This window comes from Lepidochelys olivacea (genome assembly GCF_965140295.1).
Source record: "Lepidochelys olivacea isolate rLepOli2 genome assembly, chromosome: 6".
In the NCBI taxonomy this organism is placed as follows: domain Eukaryota; kingdom Metazoa; phylum Chordata; order Testudines; family Cheloniidae; genus Lepidochelys; species Lepidochelys olivacea.
In genome coordinates, this window is record NC_140416.1 from 127,274,537 (window position 1) to 127,290,449 (window position 15,913).

The following is a 15,913-nucleotide window of genomic DNA, read 5'->3' on the forward strand; positions in this document are numbered from 1 at the left end:
GCCCCCGGCCAGGCGCTGCGCGGGAGCCCTGCGACGGAGGCGGGGGGCGCGGCGCGGCGCAGCAAGATGGCGGCGGCCCCGCCGCGGCAGTGGAGCGCGCAGGAGCTGCGCAGCGAGGCGCTGCCCAAGAAGGACCTGATCAAGTTCCTGCAGGAGCACGCGGCGCAGGCGGTACGGGCGGAGCGGGGGGAGGGGCCCGCGGCTCGCGGCTCGCGGCGGCCGCTCCCGCGCCCTCCTGAGGGCAGCTGCGCAAGGCGCGGCCGGACCCGCGGCCATCCGGACCTGCCCCCCCCCGGCCGCCGGACCTGCCCCCCCCCGGCCGCCAGGCCCCCCGCTCGCCTCGCCCCCGCCCCCCCCCGCCTCGCCCCAGCCGGGCCGCCCCCTCCGCTCGCCCCGGCCGGCCCCCCCGCCTCGCCCCCGCCTCCCTCCGGCCGGGCCCCCCCGCCGCCCCCTCCGCTCGCCCCGGCCGGACCCCCCGCCCCCCGCTCGCCTCGCCCCCGCCTCCCCCCGCCGCCCCCTCCGCTCGCCCCGGCCGGACCCCCCGCCCCCCGCTCGCCTCGCCCCAGCCGGGCCCCCCCCGCCGCCCCCTCCGCTCGCCCCGGCCGGACCCCCCGCCCCCCGCTCGCCTCGCCCCCGCCTCCCCCCGCTGCCCCCTCCGCTCTCCCAGGCCGGACCCCCCGCCCCCGCCGCCTCGCCCCAGCCGGGCCCCCCCGCCGCCCCCGCCGCCTCGCCCCGGCCGGACCCCCCGCCCCCCCGCCGCCTCGCCCCAGCCGGGCCCCCCTGCTGCCGCCTCCGCTCGCCCCGGCCGGACCCCCCGCCCCCTTTCCTCCCACACCTCGCCTCGCCCCGGTCCCCCGCTCCCCTCTCGCCTCACCCTCCCTGCTCCCGCTCCTCCCTCACCTCGCCCCGGCCCCCCCGCTCCCCCCCTGCCTCGCCCTCCCCTCGCCCCTGCTCCTCCCCCGCCCCCGTTCCTCCCGCTCCCGCGCCCCGCCCCGGCTGGGCCCCTCGCCCCTCCCCTCGCCCCTCCCCTCGCCCGCTCCCACCCCTCCCCTCGCCCGCCCTGCCCCCGTTCCTCCTGCACCTCACCTTGGCCGGACCCCAGGATCCTCCCCAGCCTGCCCCCCCCCACCTGGACCCCAGGATCCTCTACAGCTTCACCCTTCTCCGCCACCCAACTCATTGCAACCAGATCCTCCAGCTCATCCCCTGCAGGATCCCATGCCCACTCCTCTGGCCCGGTCCCCTGGTTCCACGCCAGCAGGAGAACATGACCACCTCCAACTTCACCCCCAGGCTGCCCCTGTCTCTCGACTCCATCCCAGCTAGTCCCCATGACACCCCCACCTCCGACTCCACTCTGGCCGGACACCACCACTCCACCCACCCAGGCACCCCCAAGGGAGTGACAGGTCCATCCTGTGAGAGCCCCCAACTCTCCGAGTGCAACCTGCCACCCCCAGCAGTGCTAGCACCCCAGGGCCCTTTCGCAGCAGACTGCGGGCACGGAAAGCCCTGGCAACTCAGCTAAGTTTCCCCTTCTTGTCTCTAGTTTCTTGCAGAACACAAGTTACTGGGACAAATAAAAAATGTGGCCAAGACTGCGACCAAGGACCAGTTAGTTACGGCCTATAACCAGCTCTTTGAAACTCAGGTGAGTACCTGCCTTTCCTAGGCCTGTATGGGACAAAGAGCCCCTCGTTCTTATAGCACTTGCTTGTGACTGAGAACACAGATGGTTTTCGTTCTAGCCTCATTTCCACGTTCTCCAAACCATTTGCCTGTTTGGCTGAATTGTTCTGCAGCTGAAGCATATTTTTGTTTTCGAACTTTGAGCAAAATTCTTGCTGCTTTTCATTTGAGTGCGTGAAAATAGTGTTCATCTATTTAAAGGGACATTGTCAACTTCACAATCACACTTGCATTGGAATAGCGAGTGCCTGCTGTGGCTGCTAAGGCAGTCATTTGTAACTGAAAGATGAGATTTTTCTCTGTGCTTTGCTTTATATGTTTGACAGCACTCTCTATAGTCAATTTCATTCTTTGTTGATCCTTTGTTCTTGCTGTTTCCTGCACACTCTTGCTAATAACAGCAACAAAATTGGAACTGAAGAGACAGATAGTGTGTGCTCAGAGAGGAAGGGGCTAGAGGGGAAAGAGTCTGATACTGCTTTCAGATCTCAACAAGGGGCCTTCTGAACATCATTACGGGAACAGAAACACCCAGATATTTGATAAAAGTAACTTAAAAATTCTGTGCATGTTATTTATAGGGTGTGCTATCAGAAACACTACTTGTTCAAGTTAAACCAAGTTAATAGAACTTTTTAAAAGGGTATTACCACAATTCACAGACTAACACAAACATGGATGAAGTTTGATAGCTGACACTTGGTATATAAGTAGTTCTCAGTGAGTGATGGTTTTGCTGGGTTTTGAATTTTTCCTTTGACCCATCAAAATTCAGATCATTTGAATATATATTTTTTTAATCTAGAGGAACATGTTTTGATTATGCATGCCCTTCAAAGCAAATTAAGATAACCAGTCATGCAAATACATCCTGGGCATCTTCAGTTGTCAGAAAACATGTGACATTTTTTATCCTTTATAAATATCCTGCATCATTATACATATTTAAATAACTCGTATTTCAGTTTGCAGTGTTTTAGTCACCTTGATCCCAGGTTATTAGAGAGGTGAGGTAATATCTTCTATTGGACTAACGTCTGTTAGTGAAAGAGGCCAGGTTTGGGAAAGGTACTCGGAGCATAGCAACTAAGTACAATGTAGAACTGATTGTTTCACATCAGTAGTTAAATATTCTAATCTAAGAGACCATTCAAGGTGAAGTGGCCCTCTAGTACCCCCCACAACACACCTCTCAGGATCCCTGGGTCCTACACATGCCTATCACAACAAGGTGGCGTACCTCATCCAGTACGCTAAATGCCCCTATAACAGCTATATGGGTGAAACCAGACAGTCACTACTCTCTTGAATGAACTGTCACAGAAAAATATCACCTGTGGGCAAACACTTTTCATTAAATGATCACCCCATATCTGACCTAGGTCCATTGTAGAGCCTTAATACTGCTGACTATTGGAATCCATGGTTGTTTCTCCTCCAGAACTGGTCCTTAAGTATATAAAAGCTGTAAAGTAGATTTTGACAGCCTTTTGAAGGATTTCGTATCCTTTTATGTAGCAGGTAATGATAAATGCTTTCCTTACAGCGCTTTAAAGGCACAGAGAGTGCAGATAAAGTGACGGAACAGGTAAAGAACGTCAAAATTGATGAAGACAAGGCAAAAGAAACTAAGCCTGAAGAGATTGTTGATGAGGTTTGTATAGAAAACTACTCTTTCTTAGATTAGGACTACTGCCTATGTAGTAGAATAAATGCTTTTGAAACCTTGAATTATAAAAGGTAGAGAATTTGAGTGGGCTGGGTTGAGGGGGATTGGTAATAAAGCATGCAGCCTGGAATGGATCCATAAATTGATTCTGAAATTGTTTAAGATGAACACAACAGTTCTTGGAAGTGAAGTGGTACGGCGGACAAACATTCACTAGTGGGATTTCTGGTTGGATGGCAGTATCCAAGCAGAAAGTGTTAATATGACTGCAGAATGTTTCTTTTATTGGTACAATGTATCCCCTCAGCATTTTCTCTCTTGTTGGAATAGTCACTAACTGGACAGGGGTACATTTGAGGGCCAAAGCCCCATGAAGACATTTTCAGTGATGTTAAGAGAGCTGAGCAGCGTACCATATACAAACTGGTAAAGAGAAATTGAGTGCTCTTGGTTTGCTTTCTCACCAGAAGTGACAGCTGTGAAGTGTTTATTTACAAGTTGTTGTTCTTCATAAGTCTGTATTTGTAGTTTTCTGGAAGACCCTCATCTGATTGAAAAATTGGACCTTAATTTAACTTCTCACTTACCCAGCATATTTTGAGCCAGTAGTCATTCTCATGCAGATTTCTCCCCAAAGTTTTAAATAACTTCGGCATCAGGACCAATCTTGGTTTGGCATAGACTACATTTATATAACCCTTTCCTTCCCAAAGGATGCTAAAGTACCATACAGACTATATTAATTTAAAAGCATATATGGGTGTGTCAAGGTTCCTCCCCCACTCTGAACTCTAGGGTACAGATGTGGGGACCTGCATGAAAACCTCCTAAGCTTATCTTTACCAGCTTAGGTCAAAACTTCCCCAAGGTACAAAATATTACCCCCGTTATCCTTGGACTGGCCGCTACCACCACCAAACTAATACTGGTTACTGGGGAAGAGCTGTTTGGACGCGTCCTTCCCCCCAAAATACTTCCCAAAACCTTGCACCCCACTTCCTGGACAAGGTTTGGTAAAAAGCCTCACCAATTTGCCTAGGTGACTACAGACCCAGACCCTTGGATCTTAAGAACAATGAACAATCCTCCCAACACTTGCACCCCCCCTTTCCTGGGAAATGTTGGATAAAAAGCCTCACCAATTTGCATAGGTGACCACAAACCCAAACCCTTGGATCTGAGAACAATGAAAAAGCATTCAGTGTTTTACAAGAAGACTTTTAATAAAAAATAGAAGTAAATAGAAATAAAGAAATCCCCCCTGTAAAATCAGGATGGTAGATATCTTACAGGGTAATTAGATTCAAAAACATAGAGAACTCCTCTAGGCAAAACCTTAAGTTACAAAAAAGATACACAGACAGAAATAGTTATTCTATTCAGCACAATTCTTTTCTCAGCCATTTAAAGAAATCATAATCTAACACATACCTAGCTAGATTACTTACTAAAAGTTCTAAGACTCCATTCCTGTTCTGTCCCTGGCCAAGACGACTACAGACAGACACAGACCCTTTGTTTCTCTCCCTCCTCCCAGCTTTTGAAAGTATCTTGTCTCCTCATTGGTCATTTTGGTCAGGTGCCAGCGAGGTTACCTTTAGCTTCTTAACCCTTTACAGGTGAGAGGAGCTTTCCCCTGGCCAGGAGGGATTTCAAAGGGGTTTACCCTTCCCTTTATATTTATGACAGGGTGCTGTTCACCTTAGTATCTGAATGTGGTTCGTTCAGTGGCTTAAACTCAATTAGCTTCAGTTAGTCCATCTTGTGCTTTGTTGGTAACTTGGGACGAGTCATTAAGGTTGTGGTAATTCTCTATTTCTATCTTAATTCAGGGTCCACCAAAATATACAAAATCAGTTCTGAAAAAGGGGGATAAAACTAACTTTCCCAAAAAAGGAGATGTCGTTCATTGCTGGTATACGGGAAAGTTACAGGATGGGACTGTCTTCGATACCAATATTCAAACAAGTAAGGTCACCTGGATAACAAGGTCTTGCAGGTTTAAAGAGTTCAGATAGTTTCCACAACGTATGAGTGGAAGAAATTAGCTGGAACGCTAGTCACCAAGTTGTCTTTATGCTTCTTAAAGGCTTGAATAGCCTGGGTCCTACGAAACTGCTTCTGCCCCGTGTCCTGTTGCTGTCAGTTATTGGGATGAATCTTTCCAAGAGAGAAAGCAGGGTATTCTTTGAGGACTCACTTTTTATAACATGATCCCTGCATCTTGCCATAGGCTACATATGGTATTTCCAGGCCATGGATAATGTGAAACATACTGATTTAGTCAGTCCTGTGGCTTTGCAGAAGGGCAGAGATAAAGGCTTTTAATTCATAAAACTCTGTTTAGCTATAGAGCCTGAGTGGTGGTAGCTTATTTAGCTGCCCAAACAGACAGCTTGTATAATTATCAGTTAAATGCAAAGAGGCTTTGGGGATAAGTGTGTAAAATACATAGCTTATGGGGGAAACAAGTGCTAGAAACATAAATTTTGCAGCCGTTTTAGAGCACTGTTAAAAGTAATAGGTTGTAATTGCAATACTATGCAAGATTCAGATCATTGTTTTACAGTCTGTTTTTCTGCTCCAGACATTGTACATAAAATTGGTTCCCTGCTGATTTTATTGAACATGTTGCTTGCCAAATACAGTACCTGCCTGCATTTCTAATACCATAAAAGTAGATCTTCTCTGTTTGTTACTTCAGTATCAGCTCTGGTGTTAGTGCAACTTCACTGGTTTAAAGAAACTATGAGCGCTTGCATCAAGAGTGAATTTGCCCCATTGTTTGCTATTTCGCTGCTATTTTGAATGATTAAATGATATGAAACATGGGGAAATTCATTTACAGCTCATCTATAATCTGTATCTCGGTGCAGTAGATATTTGTGGTGCATAACTGTAGTGGTAGTTCTAGTCAGAACTATTAGCGTGAGCTAGTTAGTGACTTGACTTTGGCTGAATAAATGTATCTACAAGTGTCTTTCAGGTTCAAAGAAGAAAAAAGGAGCCAAACCTTTAAGCTTCAAAGTTGGCGTAGGAAAAGTTATCAGAGGCGTAAGTAAACCACATAAAAATCTGTCTGTGTCAAAGTCTGATGAAGTCCTCGGTCTGTAGGTTTACCTGTTGGTTTGCTTCTCTGAATTATCTGGAGAAGAGAGTGAGTTTACAGCTCTTATGCCAGGAATATGTTTTATTTCAGTTTTTATATAAATGCCCTCATCTAACTTCCCAGTGCTAGGCCCTCTCCATAACTAAACACGTGGACAGCAGTATTTGAGTGTATGATCTTTGGGTCAGAGACAGTGTGTTAGATATTTGTACAGCACGTAGCACAGTGAACCTTGATTGGAACCCCTGTGTGCGACAGGCTGAGTTCACAAAGGAGTCTAACTGCTAGGGGTCCTACATCTAGTAGAATTCACAGCCCTGAGTGAGGCGCCTAAGAAAGGGATTCTCAGAACTCAGCAAGCTGAGCCAGGAAACCTAAGCAGAAGTGTGAAATGCAGAAGAAAGGACTGGGGCTTAGGGCCCAGATCCACAGTGATATGCAGGTGCCTAATCCCCATTGGTCCAGACCTTAGGCACCTGACTGACAGAATGGAGAGAGGCACCTCTCTCTGCTTGGAATTCTCCACCGTGATACCTCTCCTGGAGTCAGGGCCTAAGCAAGATCAGCCCTTTCTTGTGATATGCCAGAGAGACAGGCCACCACCCCACTACAGCAAATAGCGCAGTGGTCAGGGCACTCACTTGGGATGCAAGGGTCCTGTTTTCAGATCCCTGCACTGTCTGATTTAGAGCAGGGACTGGAACCCAGGTCTCCCATGTTTCAGTTGAGTGCCCTATGGGGGAGAGGAGGGTTTCTCTGTATAATTAATATTCATTAGGGCAGAAAAAAAGAGAGTTAGCAAGTATCTCAGTACCCAAATGGTTAGGAAGTCAAGTTCAAGGCCCTGCTCCAGTGTATAGTCAGGTTTTTTTAGATAGTGGACCAGCACCAACAAAAGCAATAGACCTGCCACAGAATAGTCAGGTACTTGGTGGTTAGGGCACTCTCCTGGCATGTGGGGGCCCTGGGGCCAAATCCCTGCTCCAAATCAGGCTGAGTGGCTGTCACGCAACCCAGGTCAGGGCCCTAACCACTGAGCTAATGGGTATTCTGGTACAGATAGCCCCCAGAGTTCCTAACTTTGCCCTGGGCTGTCATATGCAAGTTAGGTCTTCTGAGAGCCTATATACCAGACTGGCCCTGTAGGTGAGAGATGCCTAGTTTGAGAAATCCGATAAGGCTTGTCTGAGTGAGGGCTCCGACAAGCTTGCCCACCCGTGGAAACCTATGCATGAAGTGGTGATTTAGGTGCCTAGAAGGTTTGGTGGCAGCTGAGTGGTGGTTTTGTGAATGTCAATTGTGCCTAAAGAGGCATCTAGGCACCCAAGTCCCTTTGTGCATCTAGCCCTACCACAATGCAAATTGACAGTATGTGCTGGTTCCAGTAACCTGACAGGTCAGTCAACATATCCTTATCTCCCGCCAGAGCCCCTCTTCTATCCACTCAGTCACCCCTCATGCCACAGCTGAACAAACGAGCTAAACAGTATCCTGAACTATTCCCAAGCTCTGATGCATGTCATGGTGTCAGAAGAACAGCTGCGAGCCAGTATGGTGTGTCTGGATTTCACTTCAGAACTCTGAAGACCTGATCACACTTCTTTGCACTTAAGCTTGATCCTTGCACAGGGCACAACATGGAGCTCCAGTCTGTCACTAGTGCAAGTGAAGGCTACTTTTAAAAGGATGGGTAGCTAAGTAGAGCCCTAGGTATAGTCCTCTGGACAAAGCAGATGTCTCAAGCCCTTTACACAACTGCCTGCCTACTTACCTTGGAGAGCCTAGAGAATGGGGGCAGGTGTGGATGCTGCATGGGTATGTCTGAGGAGATGTGGGTGTATCATCTCATAATGAGGTGCTTAGCTAGAGGCCCTGCTCGTTGCCTCCCTTCTATTACTGGACAGTAGTAACTTGGTGGCTGCCCTGCCGCATTTCTCAGTGCAGGATCAGGTTCCTCACCAGTGCCATGCACGACTGCTGTGGCTCGGCATGGATGTACTGTGACAGCTAGTTATGGAGGGGGACGCCCCCAAAATATCATTGGTCTTGTGCCACTTGCTTCAGTTTTTTGTGATAAGCTTTAGTCTCTTGCTATAACACTTCCATGCTTGGATTGTTGCCCTACACCTCAAACAGCTGAGATCTGAATACCACCTGTTATCTGATAAGCTGATACCGTGCTAAACTCTGAACACTAGCTATGAGGTTTGGCATGGGGAGGGACAAGCACTGAGAGATAAAATTAGTTATCAAACTTCATAAACCCCAGCTGGATAACGGCTTATCTGTAAATTCCAAAATAAGTGGAATCTGTGAAAACACACACTCTGAGTTTCATATTCTTATTGAAATAAGAAAGATTTGGCCTACTAGTATCTTCACATCAGGGGATACTAAACTTCAGAGGCTAGTTTCCACTGTACTGTATGTGCCTGGGCTATAAATCCAAATCTGTGGCAGTAAATCCTAGAACAGCTCTTGAGCAGGTGTTACTGTGGGAACATTTTCATTTTTTAAAAGGAAAAATCCAGTTGTCGAACACTACTGCTTGGAAGGCCATCTGCAGAGCCCAAGTACTTAAAAGAATAGAGTTGGAAATTACATCTTTTTTTTTTTGAAGTTCATGTTACAACATACTTTCTTTTTTAGTGGGATGAAGCTCTGTTGACAATGACTAAAGGGGAGAAGGCTCATCTGGAAATTGAACCTGAATGGGCTTATGGGAAGAAAGGGCAGCCTGATGCCAAGTATCCTTTTACTTGAAAATATGAACAGGATTGAATGTACCTTTTGGGAACGTCCTTGTTATTCTTGAAGTCTCTTTGCAGTAAGATTTTTCCTGCTGGAAACATATAACCAAGGCAAAGATGGATTTCTGGCGGGGTGTACGTTAGCAACATGGTGCTTGACTTACAGAACAGGACCATTTTGGAGTGTGCGCTCGCTCTTTCTCTGTCTCTCTTTCAGCAGCCCCTGCCATGCACACTTGTTTCAGAGATTGTTGCCTCTGCTTAGCAGTTAATACAGTGGGAAAAGAGCAGACTTGTACTACTGGCTGTCACAAACACGCACTTGGCAGGACAAAGGCCTTGCAGGCAGGGATCTGGCAATGGAATATACATTTGCAGTTACAGGTTGGCTTAGGGTGGAAGCCTAAGTGAATATGGGGGAATTAATGTATGTATGGATTTCAAAATGCTAATGACGGTTTATGCTTTAAAAATGTGTCCTAGCTGAACTAGGAGCAGGACATCCTAAATGAGGCATGACACTAGTTTGGGAACAGGGATGACTTGCCATTCTTCCATTCATAGCTTCATTGGCATAGTTCTTCCTCTCTCCTCTGTATGTAAGTATGCATTCTCCTAAATGTTTCCACCTCCAGCACTGAAACAAATTCAGTGATCTATCTGGGGACCATATAAGAGTAGTAAAGAGGTAACTTGCTGTGCTTTAAATGAAGGGGAATCCGATTCTATTAGAATTCTTTGAGGGGATGGACCAGGGGGATCCAGTGGATATAGTGTACTTGGACTTTCAAGAAGCCTTTGACAAGATTCCTCACGGGCTCTTAAGCAAAGTAAGCTGTCATGGGACAAGAGGGAAGGTTCTCTCATGGATCAGTAACTGGTTAAAAGTAGGGTGACCATATTTTCCTATGCTGAATACAGGGCACCTGTTAAAATAACTCGTATGCAAGCGAGTTCAATGGCAATCAGTCAGAACTATGCAGTACAAACATTCAATTAACATCAAGTTGACTGAGCCCTTGTTAAAAAGAAATACTGTGTAGGATTCTTTTTATTTACCTTATCTTTAAAGCTTTAGGGTTCACATGTGGCAAGGTGACACACACACACAGGCTCCTGTACACCTCTCTCACATGGTGTGGGGGTGACCAATCGACCTGACCCTCCCTGCCCAGCCCTCTCCACTGTCAATGCCTGGCTTGGCCCCTAGGACAGACCCGCCTCTCCTGGTACCTGGCACCATGTCTTCCCAAGGCAACAAGGGCTGGGGAGAGGGAGGCACGTTTAAGAAGTCGGGACACCTGCAGGGGGACTTAAATATGGGACTGTCCCTTTAAAAATGGGATACCTGGTCACACTAGTTAAAAAACACACACACACAGTCAACCTGTGGAACTCGTTGACAGGATGTTGTGAAGGTCAAAACTATAACTGGGTTAAAAAAAAATTAGATTAAGTTCATGGAGGATAGGTCCATCAATGGGTATTAGCCAAGCTGGTCAGGGATGCAATATCATGCTCTGGGGTCCCTAAACCTCTGACTGCCAGAAATTGGGATTGGATGACTGAGGATGGATCACTTGATTGCCCTGTTCTGTTCATTCCCTCTGGCACTGACCACTGTCAGAAGACAGGATACTGGGCTACTTGGACCATTGGTCTGACCCAGTATGGTCATTCTTATGTTCTTAACAACCGGGGTGGGAGAAAGAGAGAAGTCTGTTGTCATTGCTTCAGCGGCAAAGAGAAGAGGAAGCAGTGAGATTCATCTGCGCTTATGTTCCAGAATGCCTCTGGCCGGAGGACACAAGGAGAAAACAGGAGTGGGCTGACCTGCTGAACACTCCCTACATCCTACTTGTCTCTGTTCCTTGCTAGCTTTTTGTGCTGCTGGTAGGAGGGGGAGAAAGGGAAAATACCCCCTTTGTCTCCAGCATCTCAACTTGTGCCCCCTGGTGATTTGTCTGCCTGGTGTGAAGGTTGCGGATCTGAGTTATCTAGATAGACTTACATGTAGCACTGGGGAGGAGCTGGTGGTCGTGGTACATGTAGGTACCTATGATGTAGGGAAGGGTCAGAGAGATGTCCTGGAGGCCAAATTTAGGCTGCCAGGAAAGAGACTGAAATCCAGGACCTCTAGGGTGGCATTCTCAGAAATGCTACCAGTTCCATGTGCAGGGCCAGGTAGGCAGGCAGAGCTTCAGAGTCTCAATGCGTGCATGAGACAATGGTGTAGAGAGGAGGAGTTTAGATTTATTAGGAACTGGAGAAACTTTTCGGATAGGGGGAGCCTATACAGGAAGGATGGGCTCCACCTAAACCAGAGTGGATCCAGGCTGCTGACACTTAACATTAAAAAGTTTGCAGAGTAGTTTTTAAACTAAGAGATCGGGGGGGAGGAGCCGCTGGCTGCAGAGGCACACCTGGGTCGGACAGAGACTTCTCTTAGAGGCAAGTCTATTGATAGACATTCTCTAGGGTTTAATCAGGAGGAGGGGATGGAAGAGGACAAAGTATGGGCCAGATCAGATGAGAAACATTCACAAAGAATCTGACACATCAGAAAAGGGCAGACAAATAAGCAGTGACAAGTTTTTAAAGTGCTAAAGTACACAAATGCTAGAAGTCTAAATAATAAGATGGGTGAACTAGAGTGCCTCGTGTTAAAGGAGGATATTGATGTAATAGGCATCACAGAAACCGGGTGGAGTGAGGACAATCAATGGGACACAATCATTCCGGGGTACAAAATATATTGGAAGGATAGAACACGTCATGCGGAGGGGCGGGGAGTGGCACCATATGGTAAAGAAAATGTAGAATCAAATGAAATAAAAATCTTAAATGAATCCACATGTTCCATAGAATCTCTGTGGATAGTAATTCCATGCTCTAATAAGAATATAACAGTAGTCATCTATTATCGACCACCTGACCAGGACAGTGATAGTGACGATGAAATGTGAAGGGAGATTAGAGAGGCTATCAAAATAAAAGAACTCAATAATAGTGGGGGATTTCAATTATCCCCATATTGACTGGGTACATGTCACATCAGGACGAAATGCAGAGACAAAATTTCTCAATACTTTAAATGACGGCTCTTTGGAGCAGCTGGTACAGGAACCCCCAAGGGGAGAGGCAACTCCTGACCTAGTCCGGAGTGGAGCGCAGGATCTGATCCAAGACGTAACTATAACAGGACTGCTTGGAAACAGTGACCACAGTATAACAACATTTAACATTCCTACGGTGGGAAGAACACCTCAACAGTCCAACACTGTGGCATTTAATTTCAGAAAGGGGAACTATGCGAAAACGAGGAGGTTAGTTAAACAGAAATTAAAAGGTCCAGTGACTAGAGTAAAATCCCTGCAAGCTGCATGGACACTTTTCAAAGACACCATCATAGAGGCTCAACTTCAACGTATACCCCAAATTAAAAAACACAGTAAAAGAACTAAAAAAAGAGCCACCGCGGCTTAACAACAAAGTGAAAGAAGTAGTGAGAGATAAAACGGCATCTTTTAAAAAGTGGAAGTCAAATCCTAGTGAGGTAAATAGAAAGGAGCATAAACACTGCCAAATTAAAAACACTGCCAAATTAAATGTCAAATGTAATAAGAAAAGCCAAAAAGGAATTTGAAGACCAGGTAGCCAAAAACTCAAAAGGTAATAACAAAATGTTTAAGTACTTCAGAAGCAGGAAGCCTGCTAAACAACCAGTGGGGCCTCTGGACGATCGAGATACAAAAGGAGCACTTAAAGACGATAAAGTCATCGCGGAGAAACTAAATGAATTCTTTGCTTCAGTCTTCACGGCTGAGGATGTGAGGGAGATTCCCAAACCTGAGCGGTCTTTTGTAGGTGACAAATCTGAGGAATTGTCACAGATTGAAGTGACACTAGAGGAGGTTTTGGAATTGAGAAACTGAACAGGAACAAGTCACTGGGACCAGATGGCATTCACCCAAGAGTTCTGAAAGAACTCAGATGTGAAACTGCGGAACTATTAACTTTGGTTAATAGTTCCGCAGTTTCACATCTGAGTTCTTTCAGAACTCTTGGGTTTCCACAGTATGCATCCGATGAAGTGAGCTGTAGCTCACGAAAGCTCATGCTCAAATAAATTGGTTAGTTTCTAAGGTGCCACAAGTACTCCTTTTCTTTTAACTATGGTTTGTAACCTGTCCTTTAAACCAGCTACTGTACCCAATGACTGGAAGATAGCTAATGTAATGCCACTATTTAAGAAGGGCTCTAGAGGTGATCCTGGCAGTTACAGACCGGTAAGTCTAACGTCAGCATGGGGCAAATTAGTTGAAACAATCATAAAGAATAAAATGATCAGATACATAGAAGAACATACATTGTTGTTCAAAAGTCAACATGGTTTCTGTAAAGGGAGATCATGTCTTACTGATCTATTAGAATTCTTTGAGGGGGTCAACAAACATGTGGACAAGGGGGATCCAGTGGACATAGTGTACTTAGATTTCCAGAAAGTCTTTGACAAGGTCCCTCACCAAAGGTTCTTACGTAAATTAAATTGTCATGGGATAAGAGGGATGATCCTTTCATGGATTGAGAACTGGCTAAAAGACAGGGAACAAAGGGAGGAATAAATGGTAAATTTTCAGAAAGGAGAGGGGTAACTAGTGGTGTTCTCCAAGGGTCAGTCCTAGGACCAATCCTATTCGACTTATTCATAAATGATCTGGAGAAAGGGGTAAATAGCGAGGTGGCAAAGTTTGCAGATGATACTAAACTGCTCAAGATAGTTAAGCCCAAAGCAGACTGTGAACTTCAAAAAGATCTCACAAAACTAAGTGATTGGGCAACAGAAATTTAATTTAATTAATGTGGATAAATGTAATGCACAATGGAAAAAATAATCCCAACTATACATACAATATGATCGGGGGCTAATTTAGCTACAACTAATCAGGAGAAAGATCTTGGAGTCATTGTGGATAGTTCTCTGAAGATGTCCACACAGTGTGCAGCAGCAGTCAAAAAAGCAAACAGGATGTTAGGAATCATTAAAAAAGGGGTAGAGAATAAGACTGAGAATATCTTATTGCTCTTATATAAATCCATGGTACGCCCACATCTTGAATACTGTGTACAGATGTGGTCCCCTCATCTCAAAAGAGAGATACTGGCATTAGAAAAGGTTCAGAAAAGGGCAACTAAAATGATTTGGGGTTTGGAACGGGTCCTATATGAGGAGAGGTTAAAGCAGCTAGGATTTTTCAGCTTGGAAAAGAGGAGGCTAAGGGGGGAGATGATAGAGGTCTATAAAATCATGAGTGGTGTGGAGAAAGTGAATAAGGAAAAGTTATTTACTTGTTTCCATAATATAAGAACTAGGGGCCACCCAATGAAATTAATGGGCAGCAGGTTTAAAACAAATAAAAGGAAGTTCTTCACACAGCGCACAGTCAACCTGTGGAACTCCTTGCCTGAGGAGGTTGTGAAGGCTAGGACTATAACAGAGTTTAAAAGAAAACTGGATAAATTCGTGGAGGTTAAGTCCATTAATGGTTATTAGCCAGGATGGGTAAGCAATGGTGTCCCTAGCCACTGTTTGTCAGAGAGTGGAGATGGATGGCAGACGAGAGATCACTTGATCATTACCTGTTAGGTTCACTCCCTCTGGGGCACCTGGCATTGGCCCCTGTCGGTAGACAGGATACTGGGCTGGGTGGACCTTTGGTCTGACCCAGTATGGCCATTCTTATGTTCCCAGATCAGCAAACAGGGCTAATGGAAAGCAGACAGGGACACCCATTGCAAAACTGCTCAGCAGACTCCCAGCCATGCTCCCCCCTCTATAGCTGACGGATGGTTGGAGGCTACAGTTCTTCCCTTGCTCCTACTTTGTGGCTCTTTTTGGACCTGCAGCTCTGCCAATGAGACATGTTGATGCTCTGTCCGGAGTCTTGTGCTACTTTTGCCCCTCTTCCTGCTAGAAGCTGAATCAGCAACGTTAATAGTACCCTAAAATGAGGAAGATTTATGGCTTTATGCAGCTCCTGACTTGCTTACATCACTACCCTAGCTGGGCTTTACGAGGGGGAAAGTCTCATGCCACAAGCATTTCATTAAGACCTTGTGAAATCTACCTGCTGAGCAGTTGGCACAGAGTGTTTCGTATGGTCACTGCCATGTTACAGATACAGTGAATGATTTAATAGCTTGCTTTTAGCATGTAAACTAGTGGAGGTGAAAACTTTTCTTGCTAGAGGTTACTGAAATGTCAAACTTTGAAGTGTCAGGTTGAACAACAGGTGGTAAGTCACAAGTTATATCTAGCCAGTTCATATATCCAGCTGGATTATGTTAAAATGTCTTTAACTCTTGTGCAAACAGGATTCCTCCAAATGCAAAGCTCTTTTTTGAAGTTGAATTGGTGGATATTGATTGATACGAAGAATTTGTTCCTTTAGTGCTGTGAATTCATCAATAAGTGAGAAGACATCTGCCAACTGCAATTCTGTTCTTACTGCTTCAGGAAATGTTACAACTATGGCCTTCTGTATTGAAAATCATTTTGTTTTTTTTCCTCAATCGCTGTACAGTAAAACATCACTAAAGAAAACAGATTATAGATGCAGGTAGTTTGACTTCTTTTTTCCTTGTGCTTCCATACTTCAGTAAACTTATCTGGAAAATCTGTTCTTCTGCAGTGGA

At 46.2% G+C, this 15,913-nt stretch overlaps 1 protein-coding gene across 2 annotated transcripts; it reads left to right on the forward strand.

Moving 5' to 3' along the window:
* FKBP3 (FKBP prolyl isomerase 3) lies at positions 1 to 15,830 on the forward strand. Of its 2 annotated transcripts, none has more exons than XM_084630828.1 (7): positions 1 to 171; positions 1,550 to 1,651; positions 3,236 to 3,343; positions 5,191 to 5,326; positions 6,345 to 6,412; positions 9,117 to 9,214; positions 9,853 to 9,961. In XM_084630828.1, exons 1-7 carry the CDS (start codon positions 67 to 69, stop codon positions 9,890 to 9,892), a joined length of 657 nt encoding a protein of 218 aa, XP_084486954.1. In that variant the 5' UTR covers positions 1 to 66; the 3' UTR covers positions 9,893 to 9,961. The 2 variants fall into 2 exon arrangements, with proteins under 2 accessions (XP_084486954.1, XP_084486953.1); XM_084630827.1 differs by lacking the exon at positions 9,853 to 9,961 and adding an exon at positions 15,593 to 15,830 and having other exon boundaries at positions 4 to 171.
* Positions 15,831 to 15,913: the final 83 nt, after the last annotated feature.

Coding starts and splice junctions, on each gene's coding strand:
- FKBP3 (XM_084630827.1), top strand. CDS start 67: ATGGCGGCGGCCCCGCCGCGGCAGTGGAGCGCGCAGGAGCTGCGCAGC. Junction 1,652..3,235: donor ACCAGCTCTTTGAAACTCAG/GTGAGTACCTGC, acceptor CTTTCCTTACAG/CGCTTTAAAGGCACAGAGAG. Junction 3,344..5,190: donor CTGAAGAGATTGTTGATGAG/GTTTGTATAGAA, acceptor ATCTTAATTCAG/GGTCCACCAAAATATACAAA.